The sequence below is a fragment of the Montipora capricornis genome, chromosome 14 (assembly GCF_036669925.1).
Source record: "Montipora capricornis isolate CH-2021 chromosome 14, ASM3666992v2, whole genome shotgun sequence".
In the NCBI taxonomy this organism is placed as follows: Eukaryota; Metazoa; Cnidaria; class Anthozoa; order Scleractinia; family Acroporidae; genus Montipora; species Montipora capricornis.
This window is the reverse complement of record NC_090896.1, coordinates 1,059,024-1,077,500: the sequence shown is the minus strand read 5'-3', so window position 1 is coordinate 1,077,500 and position 18,477 is coordinate 1,059,024. Positions and strand designations below refer to the sequence as shown.

At 39.4% G+C, this 18,477-nt stretch overlaps 1 protein-coding gene and 1 pseudogene across 1 annotated transcript in view; one reads left to right on the top strand and one right to left on the bottom strand.

The window, feature by feature from the left end:
• The window catches only part of LOC138032474 (peptidyl-prolyl cis-trans isomerase-like), a 22,176-nt gene extending 9,242 nt beyond the window's left edge, over positions 1 to 12,934 (bottom strand). Inside the window, exons 1-4 of the mRNA XM_068880176.1 lie at positions 12,711 to 12,934; positions 12,590 to 12,620; positions 5,002 to 5,090; positions 1,670 to 1,766 (exon numbers count right to left, since the gene is read on the bottom strand). Coding sequence (XP_068736277.1) covers positions 1,670 to 1,766; positions 5,002 to 5,090; positions 12,590 to 12,620; positions 12,711 to 12,779 — 286 coding nt within the window. The 5' untranslated portion in view covers positions 12,780 to 12,934. The remainder of the gene's footprint in view (positions 1 to 1,669; positions 1,767 to 5,001; positions 5,091 to 12,589; positions 12,621 to 12,710) is intronic.
• On the top strand, positions 8,722 to 12,572 carry LOC138033250 (uncharacterized; annotated as a pseudogene).
• Positions 12,935 to 18,477: the final 5,543 nt, after the last annotated feature.

Sequence of the window (18,477 nt, the reverse complement as noted above, 5' to 3'; positions counted from 1 at the left end):
TTGCAGATTCTGCCGGGTCACACGTGACAATTCAATGTAAAAAGTAAATGCTGTTTCCAGAGCAATGTGTCTATCTCTAAAATAGCAATATCACAAAAACGGTGAAGGCATTATTTTAACTGAAGAAAAGCCTAGCTCTTAAAGTTAGCAAGATCTTCTCAGCATCGTTAAAGCCATCTGGGAAGAAACAATTCACTAAAAGTATGTGTTTGCATGACAAGGATGTGACACTGACAGAAATATATCTGAAATATCTCTCCCGCATTAGACTAAAATATACTCGTTATCCACTACGCTCAAATCCTCTTCAAATGCAGGGTTTCTGGTTTTCCTAAATTCCATAGGTTTTTTGCTATCTTTCGGAGACGAAAGATCAAAGGAGAAAAACGAACCAGCAAACCGGTTTTTCTCACCGCTTCACGATTTGCCATTTCGTCGCTCTAAGGCCTGTTCCAAACATTGTGCTAATGCCGTGTCAAACTCAAACGAATTTGGCTTGGCAGTGGCACGACGATGTCGCAGCAGCGGTTTCAAACGTCAAACCTAATACAGTCGCGCCAAATTCAAAAGACAAAACAAACCAGCCATCCAGCGTAATAGTATGCAAATAATGCAAAATACAATAAATTAATTTATGAATTGAGTTTGGCGCAACAATAGCACACTGTTTGAAACCTAGTCGTGCCGAACCTAAGTCAGCCATGCTGCACTTAATGGTTTCAAACGGCATGCTACTGCCTTGCTTAAATTGAAATGACAATTTCATTTGAGTTCGGCACAGCAGTAGCACGACGTTTGGAACAGGCCTAAGAGAGAAAAAACCTCTGGCATCCAAGCGAAGTTCTAAACAGACACTTGTACTTTCGTTCATTTCCATTTCAAAGATCTTGAAATTATTTACCTTCAGAATTGTTTGGAAAAAAAGTGAAATTCATTCATATTTGACAACACTTACAAAGACTGTTAAGGCAATTCATGCAGAAGAACCAACTGATAATATAATTATGCACATGTTAATTCTTCTGATTCAAACGCAATGAAATGTGACACTTGTTTTTGAAACGTGATGAAACGTTGTTGTTTGAAACGCATTTGGAACATGTTTGAAACTGTTTGAAACGTGTTTAATTAAATTTGTTTGAAACACTGTTTTGAAACACGTTTGGGAAGAAATGGTCTAAGCATCCTTTTCATCTGGACAGCCACATTTTTCTTTATGCCCACAGTGAAAGCTAATGCAGTTATTTGTCCCCCATGAAATTTTGTAATTATTGTGCTTTTCAAGGACCAGAAAGGTCCACTGCATTCTTTTATGATCTAAAGTCACCTTCTTTCGTGAATTTTTGTACAACTCTTTCTGACACCCAGAAAGCAGAAAAATGTACAGGCAATTGTCTTATTACTCGCCTGATTGGCTCCTTAAAAAATAAAAAGAAAGTCTAATGTTCACGGTTCAAGTGTCCGCGCTATAAAAGACACTGAAATTAAGAATTAGCAAATGACAGTTTTATGGACACTTCTTTGGGCACAAAAAATTTTCAGGACTTTAAAAAAAAATGGGCCCCAGGACTCTATAAATATAACTTTGGACAAAAATAATTGTCAGAACTGAAGATTATGGTGATTAACTTTTTGAAGCCGATTTAAGAGCGGCATGGAAAACTCATACCTGGACCAGTGTGCTTTAACGTGAAGTTCTCGTCGGCAAATTTTTCCCCATAAATTGACTTGCCTCCAGTCCCATTTCCCCGTGTGAAGTCTCCACCCTGTCAGGAATAACACCCAGATATGAGTATTTCACATCCAAGAATAAACAAGGTCAGGGCTTTACCTAGTGACACGCTGCGGTACATTTAGCTGATAGTGATATCAATGATTTATCATTGGTAAACATACCAACAATCGGACTTCAGAGTTGAGGGAATGAAAGTATGGCATTTTAATGCCATTTTTATAGAACACAAGTGCACCTAACCCCTAAATTCTTGTAGGCCATCAAAATGCTTGTTTTTCCTCATCACATAGCTGAAAAAATTGTAGCTGATTGTTATTTCCTTAATAATTTTCAGTGAATTTTCAAAATTCTGAAAAATAATATGCACCACTTTGGTTCACCACCAAGTTTGCAGGGGTACAAGTCTAGCCTGCGACATCAACTGGAAAGCAATTTTCGCACAGAGGGCTGAGAGAGCAAAGTTCGTCTAGATTATGCCCCATATGGCACCACACCAAAACTCCTTAAAGTTAGTCGATTGATCATTTTGCAGTAGCCCCGAAAGGAAAGGCTTATGAAACTTTATTACTTATCTCCTACTGAAATGCAAGGCTGCTGCCTAAGAAAAATTTCCAGGAGCCCTTCGGCCTTCTGACATTAAAAGTTAGTAGCCCGAATCATTTTTTCAAGAGCCCAGAATTACCAATAATTAATTAAACCAGTGGTTTAATGACAATTATACAAAAGATGTAAATGTTCCACAGATGACTTACCAAAAACTGGTGTGTACCTTGTGACAGTAAACATAGTATTTATAAATGAAGTAAAAAAAAATAATCTCATACATTTCCAATTTGATAGCGATATTTCTCATGACATGGCCCATTGTTATTAATCAAGTGAAGCAGCCTATGATCCTTGATAAATCAACAATGAAATGATATGTGAAATGGATCATATATGAACTGCAGATATGAAATCAAGTGAAGCTATGATCCTCGCAGTTATGATCACAATTTTTGCAACTGCGTAAAGAAGACTGAAAAATTCAGGACTGCCAACCAGAACCTCATTGGCTGTTGAAACAATGACTTCTTTCCTTCCAAGGTTGGCAAATTTGAATATCAAAAGAAAAGTAACGTCACTATTTGTAAACAAGAAGTATCGCTATTAAACTCTGTTTATCTTTAAGATCAAGGGAGATAGTAGTCAATTCTGAATCCTGTCCGTCACTGATCAACATTTCATGTTGGAATAGAAAAAGCAAATGTGTACTTCAGAAAATTACCGTATTTACCCATGTATAAGTCAACCCCCATTTTTGAGGTTCATGGGACACTAATCTTGTATTCTTCGATTTCTGGAAATGTGGATACACAAAAAAATCAGGGCCTCAGGGCCTTCAGCATCTGTTGTATATGCGGGCATTTTGTCCTTGAGTTTTGAAAAAGTTCTCAGAAAATCGAACATGTAAACCTCAAACTAACCTGTTTCGTTGTTCAAGGATAAAGGGCTTTAGAGGATAAGCACAACATCATAGGAAACAGGAGTCAATCTTTGAAAATAACTTGGGAACGATGCGAAAATGTTCAAGGTTTAATTGGTCCTTGACTTATAATTTCTCAAATGACAAACAAAACAAAACTCATAAACCAAACAATACGAAGTTTGTAAAAGCATTTAAGTCAGCCAGGTTTGTATAAAGAATAAAAAACATTCATTACCAACCAGCATTTTCACGCAACACAAGTGACGATGCTTGCACGCAAACACGAGGTATTGCGCCAGGTTACTAAGCCGTTGAACGATAGAGTTTTTATTTGAAGAAACAGAAATGCCTTTTAAAGCTTTCCGCCTTTGGAAAACAAAAGATTCCAGTGTCTAGTTCATATTTGTGCTTGTGAGTATCTTCAACATTTAGAGTTGGACAAATGCTTTTTCATTTCAACTGGAATTGCTTACATTCGTTTTGAAGTCTTTTGTCATTTATTTTGAAGTCTTTTGTCGGCTTTTGTCCACTGCATTCGTTATGCCCAAGACAACATTATTAAGTTAATTTTGAATAAATTACTTAGCTGGAACTTGGCTCAAAGTCTTTGACCTGTGTATAAGTTGAGGGCGATTTTTGGAGCTTCTTTTGAGGCCATAAAAGGTCGACTTATACACGGGTAAATACGGTATTTACCGCCTTGTGGTTTGTTTTTTAGTTTTTCGCTCGCACGTCTTACAAGTGCATAAAGCAAATAAGGCACCCCAGGCAACCGTTAGGCAGCAGCCTTGGAATGAGTTTTTAGATCTGATTTTATTCTTTGAAGTCATAACTGACACAGTTAATCCTTTCACTGCTGAACAGACCTAAACCGGCCATACTTGGTATTTTACTCTAACGCCAGACTATTTTACTCAGCCATGGGGAACCCCCAGGAGTCAAGGGGTTTAAGTTAGTTCTTCTGTTCTTCCTCAAGTCTTAGTTACTCACACTACCAGATATAACAGCATCTTTTTTTTCAAGGAAATGTTCAGGTAATACTGTTACTTTTCAGAGATCTTTTTTCAATAAAAAAAAAACAATCTGGAACACCTTAGCAAATGACCTTCAACTTTCTTGCACCCTACAGATCACAATTCAAATCCATTATGTATAAGTACCATAGACCTCTTTCATAATGGTGGCCAAATAAATTATTCTTTTGTTTTAATGCTAATAAGCCCTACTAGCCTCGCTACAAGAAGCAAATTTCAAAAGAATATTTGTTTCAAAACCAGGGCAGAAGGTCTATTTAAAATAAATACAAAAGAATGTAAAGTTGGTCGCCATTTATGAAAGTGGTCTATGCAGATAACATAACTACGACCCAATGGACCCACAATACTGGAAAACCATCTGTCCATCATGTAACATGTTGTGTAATGACTCTGCCTATCATCATTGTTGCATTGCACATTGATCCTTAACTAAATCACCAGATAGATGTAAAAGCATTAAGGCTATATGAAAATGCTTAATTAGACCGCAAGAAGATAAAAATATCTGTGGCAGTCTTGAACTATGATTGCGGCAAACTAATCCACAGCCATTGAACAAGAAATTGCACCTGGAGCAAGTTGGTAAAAATCTGGTAAAAAGTTATAGCAACACTAGAAAGATTTCCCTTCAGTAAATATATATAAATTATTTTAATTCTGATCAGGATTGCTGCTCATTCACTGTGCTTCCTCCACAGCAAGAACACTTTAGGATATATATTTGTGTTAATTCTCTTTGCAACAACATAACATGAACTTACCTGGCACATAAAGCCAGGGATAATTCTGTGGAATTGACTTTGCTTAAAACCAAATCCCTTTTCACCAGTGCACAATGCACGGAAGTTTTCTGAAAATACAGTTAGCATCACATTAAGGAACACAACATAAATTCTTTAATGTTTCCCATTTAGGCATACCTTTCATTTTACCAAAGGTACATGCCTCCTCGTAATTTTGCCCCCCTACAAAGATCCTATGGGGTACAACTTGTTTTTACAACTTGTTGAATTTTCAAACCTCCAAATGGTTACAGAAGGTAATAATTGCTCCTTGAAGCGATAAATTATAGTAAGGAGAACACGGTTGAACCAATTTAAAAAGGTAACCTAAGTCATGTATAAAGTCATTGCTTGATCAGACTCTTATTGTTAAATGACACTCAGGAAGCATTTGTTCCCGAACAATCAATACAGAATTGATTTGCCACCAGATAGCAAAATTTGCCTAACAGGATGAATTAACTCTGAGGGATAAGACTGCAGCTCTAACAGACGAGGAAAAGACCCTGACTGATAAAAGTAACGGACGGATGAAGCTAACATTCTAACAGATGAAGATAATGTTCTAACCGTTTCATGAAACCATCTAACTGAAGACTAACTACTAACTGACTCTAAAGTTCTGTTCTGTTTTTTATTAGACGCTGTGTTTATTTCATCCTGGACATTCTTTATTGCATACTGGTTCACTGTACCCCGTTTGTTTGGATTCACTATCATGTAAGTTACCAACATAACAATTTTCATATTCTCCCTCAACCTAGAAAATTATGATAATATTCCCGCCATTTGGATAATTATTCAAATTCATTCATTACCAGGCAACCATGGAGTTGGTAAAGTAAAACAGCTGTCATTGTTTCGTTGATATTGTTTAACACTGTTTACATTCATTTAGCACCAATTCCCTCTGATTTAGCCCCAGTAAAAGCCCAGCGAAAGAGGTAGGATTCAATTTTTTTTTTTTTTCAGTTCAATTAAACTATAACAACTCATCGTCCCAAGTTGTTTGTTCATTTTCGGAAACACTGCAGGAACGAGAACAGATTTAGAGCATCGACATGCAAATTCCTCATGGTGAAGATCAGTTAGCTGCAACAATATTTCAAAAGGTTTCATTTAAAAGAGAAGTGCTATTAAAATTTAATTGAGACTGCATTGTGCTTGTTTATTATCAAGTTGTCAGCAGAAGGCAATAATGCAGCTTTTTTTGCTGTTTTCACGAGCAAGAGGCAAAACGTCAAAGGGTTTTAGACCTGAAAAAAAAAAAACCCCTTTGAATCGTTTTTAAAGGAAGATATTACTTTAAGAAACAATGTTTCTAAAAAACATGTTTCAACAGAATCTTCTGTCATCTTTGTTATGCTGTTTCTGAAAATTGCGTGGTTCCAGAAAATATAAAAGAACACATTCTATATTAACTATATTAATGCATTCTATATGGAAAAAAGTGTTCTTCCAAACACATTCCTCTCCATAAGAAATTTTGGAATTCCTTTTGTTTTCCCATAGCATTCCATTCGCCTTGGTGTTCCACGAATGCCTTCCCTGTAAGGTTACTTCTGACCGATAATGTAGTTCTGTCAAATCTTGTGACCTCTCACACGAAAAGGTACACAGCTAACCAACAGGTAGCTAGCAGTTTCTCTAACGGCTTTAATGGGTTTAAACTTTTTTCCAGTTTGTGCTGATTTTTCCAACGCCTTTTCACAATGCCAAAGTTTTTAACGGTTCTTCATGATTTCCAACACTTTTCAACACTTACAATGCTCTTGAAGAATGTTTTCAATGCTTTCTGAACAAGGAACTGAACATCTTTAGTTTAGGTAACCAGCAGAGTGATATTGGAGAGGGAGTAGGAAAGGACAATATAAAAACAAAATATTAAGTCAATAAGAGCACAACCGCCTACAGCACTGCTAAAAAATTCTATCGTCCCAGGTCAAAATGAAACTCGAATTTCACCTCTCCATCATCGCACCACGTCAATTTCTCAGCTGTAATTTTCATACTGGGCAAATCATTATTCAACGACGTTTGGCGTTGACATGGGAAAGGCCAATCTGAAATCATAACAAAATAACACCAGTGGCCGAGGTGCAAGAGCTCAAACATCTGTAGCACAGCTAGACAATTCCAATGCCTCAAGTCCAAACAAAATCAAACTTTACTCTTCATCTCAATTGTTTTACAGTATATTCATGTCAATCATCGCAACGTATCCATTTCTCCACATACTTGCTATTCCTAATTCACTGAAAGGAAATTTCGTTCACCATTCATCATAAACTTTTATCTGTTTATATCACGCTCTTTGAATTGTCAACACTGTTCAGTTATGTAGTAAAATAAAGCTCTACGAGCACTTTCATCGGCCAAACCTGCTTATCAAGTCTGCAAAAGTAAACATGCATGCAACAAAGTTGTAACTTTTTCCACAAGTTGGCAAACATCTGGCTTTCAAGCGATCCGCTTGAAATTTTGCATGATTTTTGGCATTACATAACCCCACAATACCTCCACTAAGAAAAAACAGTTGAGGAGCCTTGCTCCTTCTTCACTTTTTTTCAGCCAGTCCTGGATCTCCTCTGTGAACAATGGAACCCGTGGTCTTTCTAAGATAGTACGTGTCACTAGAGGTGCATGTTTGTCCAGAATCCCTCTTAATGTATCGTTGTAACAGGCTGCTTGATCATTCAAGTCATCAGGGGGATTCATGCATAAATCAGAGGCAGCTACATCCGATTGGAAGACCCTCAAGTCGAAAGATCCTATACAACACCGACCTCACTGCCAAAGGTGGTCTATTGGAGTTGACAGTGAAGTGCACAGCACCATGGTCTGACGTGAGGCGATCAACAGAAGGGTGTGCCCCAAATGATGTTGTTGGATTGGCCAGAGATGACTAGATCCAGGGTGTGGCCATGGATATGAATTGGATCTTTTACATGTTGCGAGCGAGACCAACAGACTAACAGATCCATAAGCTTTAAAGCATCTTTATTGTTGAGAACATCCATGTGGATAATGAAATCGCCTAACACCAATAGATCTTGGTTGCACAATAATTTTGTTTGAACATACTCTGCAAACTCATCAAAAAATGAAGCTGTGGCGGCTCTATATTCCTCACAATAAGGTAACCTGTATACAATAACAATATGAATATTGTGATCTGGAGATTCGGCAGACCATTCCGAGAAATCAAACGAGTTGCATTCGCCACCCTCCAGGATTTCTACGGATAACGAGTTACGGTGCAGTAAGGCAGTACCTCCACATCTACGGCCAACTCGGGGATGGTCCAAGAGTTTATAGCCACCAGGGCATGATTAGTTTCTAACAGCATCGTCATTCACGTTAAGCCATGTTTCGGTTAAAGTGTAAAAGTCAAAGCTGCTGTCCACCACATAATCATTCAATAAAGACGCAAATATTAAACTCTGTCCTGAAGTAGAGAGATCATGCAGATCAGATAAATAATTGCTGGAAATTATGTTCTGAGGACCAGGGTTGACCTCTATGTCGCCTTCTTATAAAATTATTCTTGTCGTAGCCACTGTACTCGGACAATAAAGAACACTTGCCGTAAATCTCCGGAGACTTGCGCTGTGTCTCACTCAAGTGGAATCTCAAATCCCAAATACAGCATTTTCCATGGCCAAAAGGCCGAGTTTGACTGCATACAAATATGGAACAATGCCGTTATTTCACCATCCTCGAGGACCAAACCAGGAAACAGGGAGTTGTACAGCAAGAACCACGCACATTAGAGTAACAGTAATTTGCATAAACACATACCATCAAGCTCATCATCTGATCCAAACAAGACATCAGAATCTTTTTCTCTATAATTTGAATCATGATGTGTGATCTCTGCTAATGAAGATCTCACGGGGCAGTGGAAACAAACAAATGCATCTCAACAGTTGCGACTACTTTTGAAGAGATGAAAGATTTATTCTTGATTTTTTTATTTTGATTGCGGGCTTTTCGAGAACATTGCAATTATCGAAACCAATTCAACTGAAAAAAGGACATGCAAAACTATGTTTTGCACGATCGAGCTGATCAATTAACCCCGACGCCCACACTGGCCTAAACCAGCCAGACCTAGTATTTTACTCTGTCTGCCAGACAATATTACTCATCAATGGGGAAACCCCAGGAGTCAAGAGTCAAGAGGAATGTGGAAAGACGAATTTTTGCCTAGCACTAGGCGAGAAATCAAGACAGAGATACAAGCGCTGAAATGAAGCATCAAAGTGGGGATCGAAAGATGCAATGTGTGGTTCCAGAAAATATCCATACCCCCACCACGGAAGATCATTGGAAATTCCGTGGGAGAGAGGGGGTTAAAGGGCAGTATTTTCCGAGAGGTGGGGGGTTTTCGTGGGAAGCTACTTTTCCAAAGGGTCACAAACCAAAAAAAGCCCTGCAAAGTTCCAAAGGTCAAAAAATGAAGCTTCATAAGAAATACAAGGAGGTCACAGATTTACTCCGAAGACAAACAGGACGAGTTAGCAGAAACGACTCGTAAACACGAAGAGATTCTTTACCAAATGGAATGCTCACTGGATAAAAAGCAGCAGTACTTGTGAAGGGACTGTCTGGAAGTTACTGGTGTCCCAATTAAGTCTCTTGACAACTCGAAACAGATTGTCAAAAGAAATTGGTTCTCTTATTGGAGTAGAGATTAAAGACAGTGACATTGCTGTAGCTCACAGGCTTCCTGATTCACAGAAAGTAAAAAATAGTTTGATAGTCAAATTTCTCCGAAGAGAGAAGAGGGATGAAGTATACAAGAAATGAAAGAACTTGGTTGGAAAAAACACCAGTCACTTACCTTCAGTTACAGAGACGAACAATCCTGGAAATAGTAAGATCTACATTAGCGAGTCTTTGCCTAATTACTGAAAAAGGTTCTTCGGGGAATAAAAGAATGCAAGTGGAGGAACAACGTTAAATATTTGTGGACCAGTAATGGCAAGATCATGTTGAAAGTGAATGAAACGTCTCCCACTCAAGCTTTTATAACTCATGAGGAATTTAAGGATTATCTTGACCAGATAAGTAATAGATAGTGATTTAATTAAGTTATGTATTGATCAAGGAGTCTCTGAATATACAATTAATTCGATCTCATTAATACACTTCAACTGTTACCTTTCTATAATTTAGATGATAGGGAATTCATCTTTGTCAATAGTATCTGGTCTAGAATATTTCATGAGGCAATGGAGTCTGATTTCTATAATCTACTACCTAACCCAGGTAAAAATGATGAGGCAGACCCTGATTGATCCTATGTTTATCAACCCACAGTCTGACTACTATAGTATATCTAAGATGAATGTTTTAAATTTCACAAAACATTAGCCGTCAAGAGAATAAAGACAACAACAACAGTTCTGATCAACGTGTCACAAATAGTTGCTTTACTTTGAAGCTACGCATATTCATGAGAACAGTTATTATAGCCGTTCTCCAGCAGCTTCATTTCTGTCCTTCCAGCATTAACCTTCCCATTATTGCTTGAGGTGTTGTTAAAGATTTACAACAGTGTTTTGCAAAGCAAGTAACGCGGTGGCCTGTGAAACCACACAACTTCTCACTTGATCGTCTCCTGTTGCTTGAGTTGCTTGAATGGCAAACAAAGGTTGCAACCGAAAACTCAACATTTTTTCTTTCCCTCATGAATAACCAGAGCCATTCTCATGAGTGCCTGTTATTTTGAACGTCGGCTTGAGGAAAGCAAACAACTTCCAATTCTGTTCACACAAGTCACTATCACTTAAGAACGACTCCTTAACTTGTGAGAACGACTTCCCTTTCCGTTCTCACAAAGAATTCACCACTACTTCACGCATCAGAACAACTAGTCATTAGGAACATTTTCGCATGAGAGGTCACAAATGTTGCATGACACTGCTGTTGTCAATCATCTCAACAAATTAAAGGATGCAATTTTCCAAAATTTCGGGTGAAAATTAAATGAAACGGCACCTTTTTCTGGAAAGATTTTCAAAATTTGCGGACAACCTTTTTTGTCTTCCCGTAAAGTGGAAATTCTAATATTCTATTACAAGGTCGCGCCAAGGCCATGATATTCATCTGCGTTGGAAATAACTTAACTTACAACTCACAACAATCACTGTGATCATGTTTAGTTTATATTTTCGAATCTGGGAACCCGGGAAACAAACATTCGCTCTGAAACATACACAAAAGCTCATGCGAATTATACAACAGACACCTGAAGAGACGCGAAACATTTTGGACAGTAGAGTAATAATTTCTTTAAACTGAAAAAGAGGACATTCATAAACAAAATGAATATTAAAGATACAAAACACACGAGGGATTATTGAGCGACCATGCAAAATTTTAAGGCCGGTTTACACAGTACGATTGTCGGCCTGATTTATCGGCCGACGGGCGTCGGAGTGCAAATCCTGCGTGTATTTTGGACAGCCGATGAACGACCAATTCATGGAAATGAAAATTGTTTGGTCCAATTCAAAGAATCAGTTGCCGTGCAGCAGATTTTTTGAAGTTGGGCCGACATATATGAATTGATAGCCTGTGTCCAGCGAGCGAATGAAAATGCTCTCAATCTGATACATGCATCTGTAGTTCAGTTTTTAACAACTATAATACACAATACTATACCACTTTACACGCAGACGACAATGATGCCTCCTCGGCATTTTCTGTAAAAAATCCCTGGGGGGGGGGGGGGAGGCAACCATACATGCCATTCACATGCAAGTATGCGGCGGGGTATTCTTCATTTTTAGATTGTTTCTTTTAATGTGGTCTTTTAGGTGGTCTACCTTTGCATGGGGTCTATGACTTTCTTCTAGACTATCCCTATGGTTATGTTGTTTATTGTCATTGAACCACCAGAAATAAATAAATAAATAAATAAATAAATGTGATTGGGTAAATTGCCGTAAAACCACTTTAAGCAAGCTTGTTGCTTATGTTATACCCAAAGAACATTTGATCGTTGTGGCACATGGGTCACTTGACACATGACATCTTAGTGGCGGTAAAATTTATCAACTTTATCACAATTTCGAGAGTCCGTAACACTATTTTGGATCATGCACCGAGGTCATATTTTAATGAAGAAAAAAAAGAGTATGAATTTAATACTTTCATATACATAAACAAGCTTCTGTTTATGAAGACATTTGCTTACAAGGAGGAAGCCTTCATAAGTGATCAAGTAGGGCGACTTATTAAGTTATACAGGATTAAAGGTGGGGCGACTTCACTGTTATGCTAAATCTATGGTTAGGAAACGTGTGAACAGTGACCTCCCACTTTAAACGCCATTCCTAAACCAAAATATTTGTATGCATAAGAGTTTTTCGAAGACGGCATATTCCTCGCAATGCAAATATTGGACGAACTTTCTGCAAAATGTGAATGTAAAAGTACTGAGCTGTATCGAGTGCAGTTTGCAATACACAGTACAACTTAATACGCTCAAGCAAGCCCTATCTAAGCTTATTGTTTTCAAACTTAACTTCAAAGCGCTGTGAAAAATAATGCATACCTGCCGTCCTTGGGACAACATCGGCCCTCAGCTGTGTAGGAAGGGAAAAAAAAGTGTTGAAACGAAGATACAGAATAGCGAACAAACGTCAAGAATATCTCATGCGCGATCTTACACTCACTTCAAATATAATGCGTCCGGAAGAATAGCCACCGATGGAGATATCGAAAAAAACTTTTGGTTTCGCCATTGCCGTGCTCGCCAAACGACAAAATGAGAAAATAAGCCTACCCAGCCTCAATTAATTTAGGTAAGAAGTAATGCAGAATCCGTACGATCAGCACGTGTGTCAAATAAGCAGCCTTGGAAAAGTGTGGGCCACCCCAAATAAAATACAGAATGAGTGTGTTTTCATTGGTGCAGAGAAAAGCGCCTGTCAATCAATCAATAAATTAACTTTCTTGCGTGAGTGTGTTGGGGAGAGGTGGGAGGGGAGGGGTGGGGGAGGTATGTGGTAATCAATTCTCGGTTTTCACATGACGTCACGACCGCCATGTTGGTGCCCAAAACAAAGGAAAGGCGGCCATGTTGGTGCCCCGACCAAATCCTCCGGGAATAGGCAATTTTCACGACGGCGTCATTTGACTACAACTACCACAATTCAGTTTGTTTTTCTTTTCATATTTAAATTTTGCATTCCCAGTAGGGTAAAAATAACAATAACTCTAATTAACATGACACAAGCGAAACCTGAAGGATTCTGGTACTTGTAGTCATATGGCGTCATCATGCAAATGTCCTATTTAACTCTATTATTATGCAAACGCTTCCTTTTGTTTTCGTTGAAAAACATGGCTGTTGATCACGTGAGTGAAAACCAGCAATAGCCTAAAAGCAGGCTCTTTTGAAACCTGCGATCAGGCGTACTTTTCTTTTGAGAGGGCGCGAAAAGGTACGCCTGATACAATGGTTCTTTACCATTTACAACAAATTGCCGGAAATGTCCTTGGTAATTTCCATCGGGTGAAAAACGTATTCCATTTAACCAGGAGCCCATCACCCTGATTTAACTCAAGCCCGCTCGCCGCCTCGTTCCTTGCCCCACACCACGGCTGGATCACTGGCTGCCTTCCCCTGGGTCTCCCGACATGACTGCATTGACTCAAGCCTTCAAGGAATATATATTGACATGCAAATAAACTTTGACTGTGGAATCATCATCGCAGGTGATTTCAATAAATTAAACATCACTCGTATCAAAAATGGCTTTGGTCTGAAGCAAATCGTCCAGTTTCGACTCGCGGGCAAAGCAAATTGGATCTAGTGCTTCAGCGAGTGCTTAAAAAGAGTCAAGAATGCTTACCATTTAGCCAAATAATCCGGATGGAGTGATCGTTGCATAAAGGTAAGCGATTTTCTGAATTTAATGCCCAACCGGATGAGAATGGTGCTTACCACTTCATCCCGCATATTTTACTCGATCTCGTGAGAAAGGGCCTGGAAATGGAAGAATTCTCGCAAATGGTAAGAGCATTTTGCGAATTCCGTTCCGGAACGGCAAAAAAAAGACTACCTCTGGAGGTTGTCCACAATTTCCGAAAAGATTTTCCGGAAAATTGCCTTTCCATTTGACCTCAAACCGAAATTTCCGGATTTTTTGGGTAAATGGTAAGCACCCTTCAATTGGCCTCGCTCTATGATGCCCCTAAGAAGCTTCCCCCGGCCTTTTGGGCTTTCTGATCACTATTGTGTGACGGTCCATCCTGATCGACGTCAAGGCTAGATCTTCCAAGTCAAAAGGTTTCTTTGAAATCTAGAGACCTTAAACCAACAAATCGCCTAGCCATGCGGAAGTTGATGTTAAAGCACTCGTTAATGGAAGACTCGTGTAAAGAGAAGGTAGAGATGCTGGAGACGATAATTAAAACTGGTATGGAGATCTTGCTTCCTGTGAAAACTAAGCCCATATTACTAAACGAACCTCCTTGGATGAATAACCAACTCACAACACTTATCCAGGATCGACAAAAAGCTCTCTCCTGTGGTGATGTAACACTCTTTCATCAATTGAAGAATCGCGCATGTCAACCGGTTACGTAAATCGTGTCGCGCCAAATACTACGAAGCTACAGTGGAACATCTGGAAGACTGTAAACCTAAGGTCTGGTGGAACGAGGGTAAGAAGATAAGTGGGATGTCTGCCGCTTCTCGCGAAAATCGCGCGACGGTCCTTCAACGTATTGAAGTTAACAACTAATTTAAATATGTGTCCAGTTGGAGTAACATGGAAGCGCTTGCAAACACCATAAACAAGGGCTTCCTAGATACATGTACTATGAGCGGCTTTACACCCTTGTCGCCAGCTAACACACCAGCTAACATGCCAACAAGAAGTGAGATCGAAACTGTTGCTGTATCTATAGATTCTGTTTTCAAGTATCTGGCATCGCTTAATCCAACGAAAGCCATGCACTGGTCCCGACTACGGTCCCGACGACGATCCCGACAACATCCCTTCTTGGCTCCTTAATTAATTAAAGAAAACGCTGACCTGCTAGCCCCTGTTGTTACGGACGTCCTAAACTCCTCCTTCAAGGAGTGCTGTGTGCCGCTGTCATGGAAGCAAGCCACTGTTGTGCCTATACCTAAGTTAAAACTTGTTTACGAAATTAATAAACACTTGCGTCCAATATGATTGACACCTATCTTGTCTAAGTTGGCTGAGGAGTTAGTGGTAGACCTCTTTGTGAAACCGGCTGTGCTGCGTAAAGTTGACCCACGTCAGTTTGGAACCATCCCCGACTCATGTACTACTCAGGCTCTAATTAGTATGCTGCATTCATGGAATAGATCGACCAATGAAAATGGTGCGACAGTTAGAGTGGTTCTGTTACACTTCAGCTGAGGCCTTTGATTTAATTGACCACCACATTTTGGTCCAAAAACTTCAGCTGTTCGACCTTCCTGCTGTTATTGTTGCGTGGATTACGGACTTTCTGACTTGTCGCAAGCAACGTGTTAAGCTTGGGAATGATTGTTACTCAGAGTGGGGTGCTGTGCCGCCTGGTCTTCCACAGGGAACAAAGCTTGGTCCCTGGTTGTTTCTTAAAGAATAAATGCTGTAATTGCATTGTGACTAAACTTATCATGATTCACCACTTAAATGTCCAAAAATGTTGATCTGTGGAAATACGTGGATTATACGACTATTTCAGAGTGTGTACCGAGAGACAACAATAAAAGCAAGGTGACACACGCTAACACCAACCCGGTGTGGCCAACACATCACGCATACGCACAACCATTTCACCCGGCCAATTAGGAGCCATGGACAGCTGTTTCGGCCTTTTGGGCCTCATCAGCATGGCGTAGCTAACATACCAGGCGGGTGTGTTTAGCACCCCTTTAACTGGCAGCTTCACATGCCAAAGATGTGATAAGCTGGGTTGGGAACAGCAAAACTGTTCTCTCACGGCAAGCGTGTGGGAAGGAGGATCACATTAAGAGATCGGTGTGTCACGTAAATTAAAAACAACAATAAAAGCAAGGTGCTAAACACACCCGCCTGGTATTTTAGCTACGCCATGCTGATGAGGCCCAAAAGGCCGAAACAGCTGTCCATGGCTGCTAATTGACCGGGTGATTTGGTTGTGCGCATGCGTGATGTGTTGGCCACACCGGGTTGGTGTTAGCGTGTGTCACCTTGCTTTTATAGTTTTGTACCGAGAGACCAGCCCCGGCAGATTTCTTTTGCAGGTCACAGGTCACGGGTCAATGCTTTACTAATACAGAAAGCATCCTAAACAGTCAGAAAAGCTCACCTTAGGCCTAATTAGGCCTAAATAAAAGTTTTTAGGCCTAAAGTTAGCTACTATGAATGTTTGGGATGCTTTCTGTATAAGTAAAACAATGCCTGTGACCTGTAAAAGAAACCTGCCGGACCAGCCCAGTTCCATCCAGTCAGCTGTGGACTATCTAGATGCGCTGCAGAGGAGAAGTTTCAATTGAACGAATCTAAATGTAAGGAACTCAGAATATGCTTCAGCCGTGCAAACAGTAATCAAATCCTGCCTATCATAATTAAAAACAAACCAATCAAGTCTAATCGGAAGTGCTAAGATTCTTGGTCTACATGTTTCATGCGATCTCAAGTGGAATGTACATGTGGATGAAGTAATTAAGAAGGCCAGGAAACGCCTCTACTGTCTTGTTCAACTGAAACGCTCAGGAGTGGAGCCTCGTGAACTAACACAATTTTTCTGTCCCTACATTCGCCCAATATTGGAGAACAGCTGCCCAGTATTCCATAACAGTTTGCCTGCTTACCTTTCGCATGACCTGAAAGCCAGTCAAAAGCGCGCAATGCGCATTATCTACTCTCCCCGCTCATACCAAGAGGCCCTTGTAAAGGCCGAGCTTCCATTACTAAAAGATCGTCGACAAGAACTGACAAGCAAGCTTTTCAAGGAGATCCTAGAAAAAGACGACCACAGACTTCATGAACTCTTGCCTGAACTAAACAACAACTCAGTAAATGTTTGGAGAAAGCGCAAGTTCCACATTAAGTATAACACTAATAGGTTTAGGGACAGTTTCATTTTATCCAATGCTTTGAAGTTATAGCTGTTCTACGCATTATATTATATACTAAGTTATATTTTTATATATACAGTATATAAAGTCATATATTCAGGAGTATATTTATATAGGATCAACTAATATGGTTTAGGGTTGGTAGGCTACGCAGGCCATTTTATCTAATGCTTTGAAGATACAGCAGTTCTACGTATTAGTTATTATACTAAGTTTCTGCTTCTCTATTTATCATCATCTTTGTATTCATCTTTTGCTTTTTTTGCTTGTAAGTTATATATTTATTAGGCATATTTAGTGTTTTACGATTATTCGATTTCATATTGTCAATTTAGCATAATTCAGCCCTTTGGCTGCAAAGCTTTTTGTAAATAAATTATCTATCTATCTATCTATCTTTGTTCACGAAGGATATTGGGCTACGAATATTTTGTGGCTGGACCTACTGAAGCCAGTGAAATTTAATTATTAGCATTTGAGAGAAAACACTCCCGTCTGGAGACCCAGGGGAATAAAAAAAAATTGCGCTTGATAAACTACGGGAAAAAAAATTATTTGCATAATTAATGTTAATTCCTTGAAGGCTTGATAAATACAGTTACGATCGCGAACAGCCTACTACGTACAAAATCCTATTAACTAATAAAAGCGGCATAAATGTGCAAAAGTTTGTTTACTATGGCTTTCATTCTCGCATCTTTCAATGCTTTCCGGCTTCGCGAATGTGTTTGAACTTTGTCAACACGAAGGAGGCGTGACTGTGATTGGACAATTGAGTCAATGCAGTCATGCCATTAGACGCAGGGAAATAAAGAATTTTGCGGCTGACAAACTACGGTCCGCCACCCCGGCAAGGGTCAGTTTGTTATCAACGGTCGAAGCCATGGCCACTATGGTGCCAGAGCACCGCCTTCTCACGTTGTTTTGTTGCAATACTTAGTATTCACAGCCTGACGTTGCTCGCAGGACTGCTATTGCGTTGATGGTGGGTTGAGATGAAAGTTCAATCTTTGTCAACTGATTCTGACGTGAAATTGTGACCGTGGGAATATTTTATCCAAGAATATTTGACTCAAACTGGTGGCACCTGAGAAGTCAGTCTCCAGCCTTGGGATTTTATTATAACCGTTGACAACCACGAAATTGAGAAATGGCTCAAATCGCGTCGCATCTGGAAAATAACCACACAGGAAGGAAGCTATCCACGATGGCAATAAGTTTAGGCTTTTTAATTGAGATTTTTTTCATACAATTATATTCTTAAGCTTTTTATCGGGATTCTCATACAAATCCTCATATTTTTGTCGGCCATGCTCACACTAAGCTTGGGGCACCTGTGGTGAGTCTCAACTGGT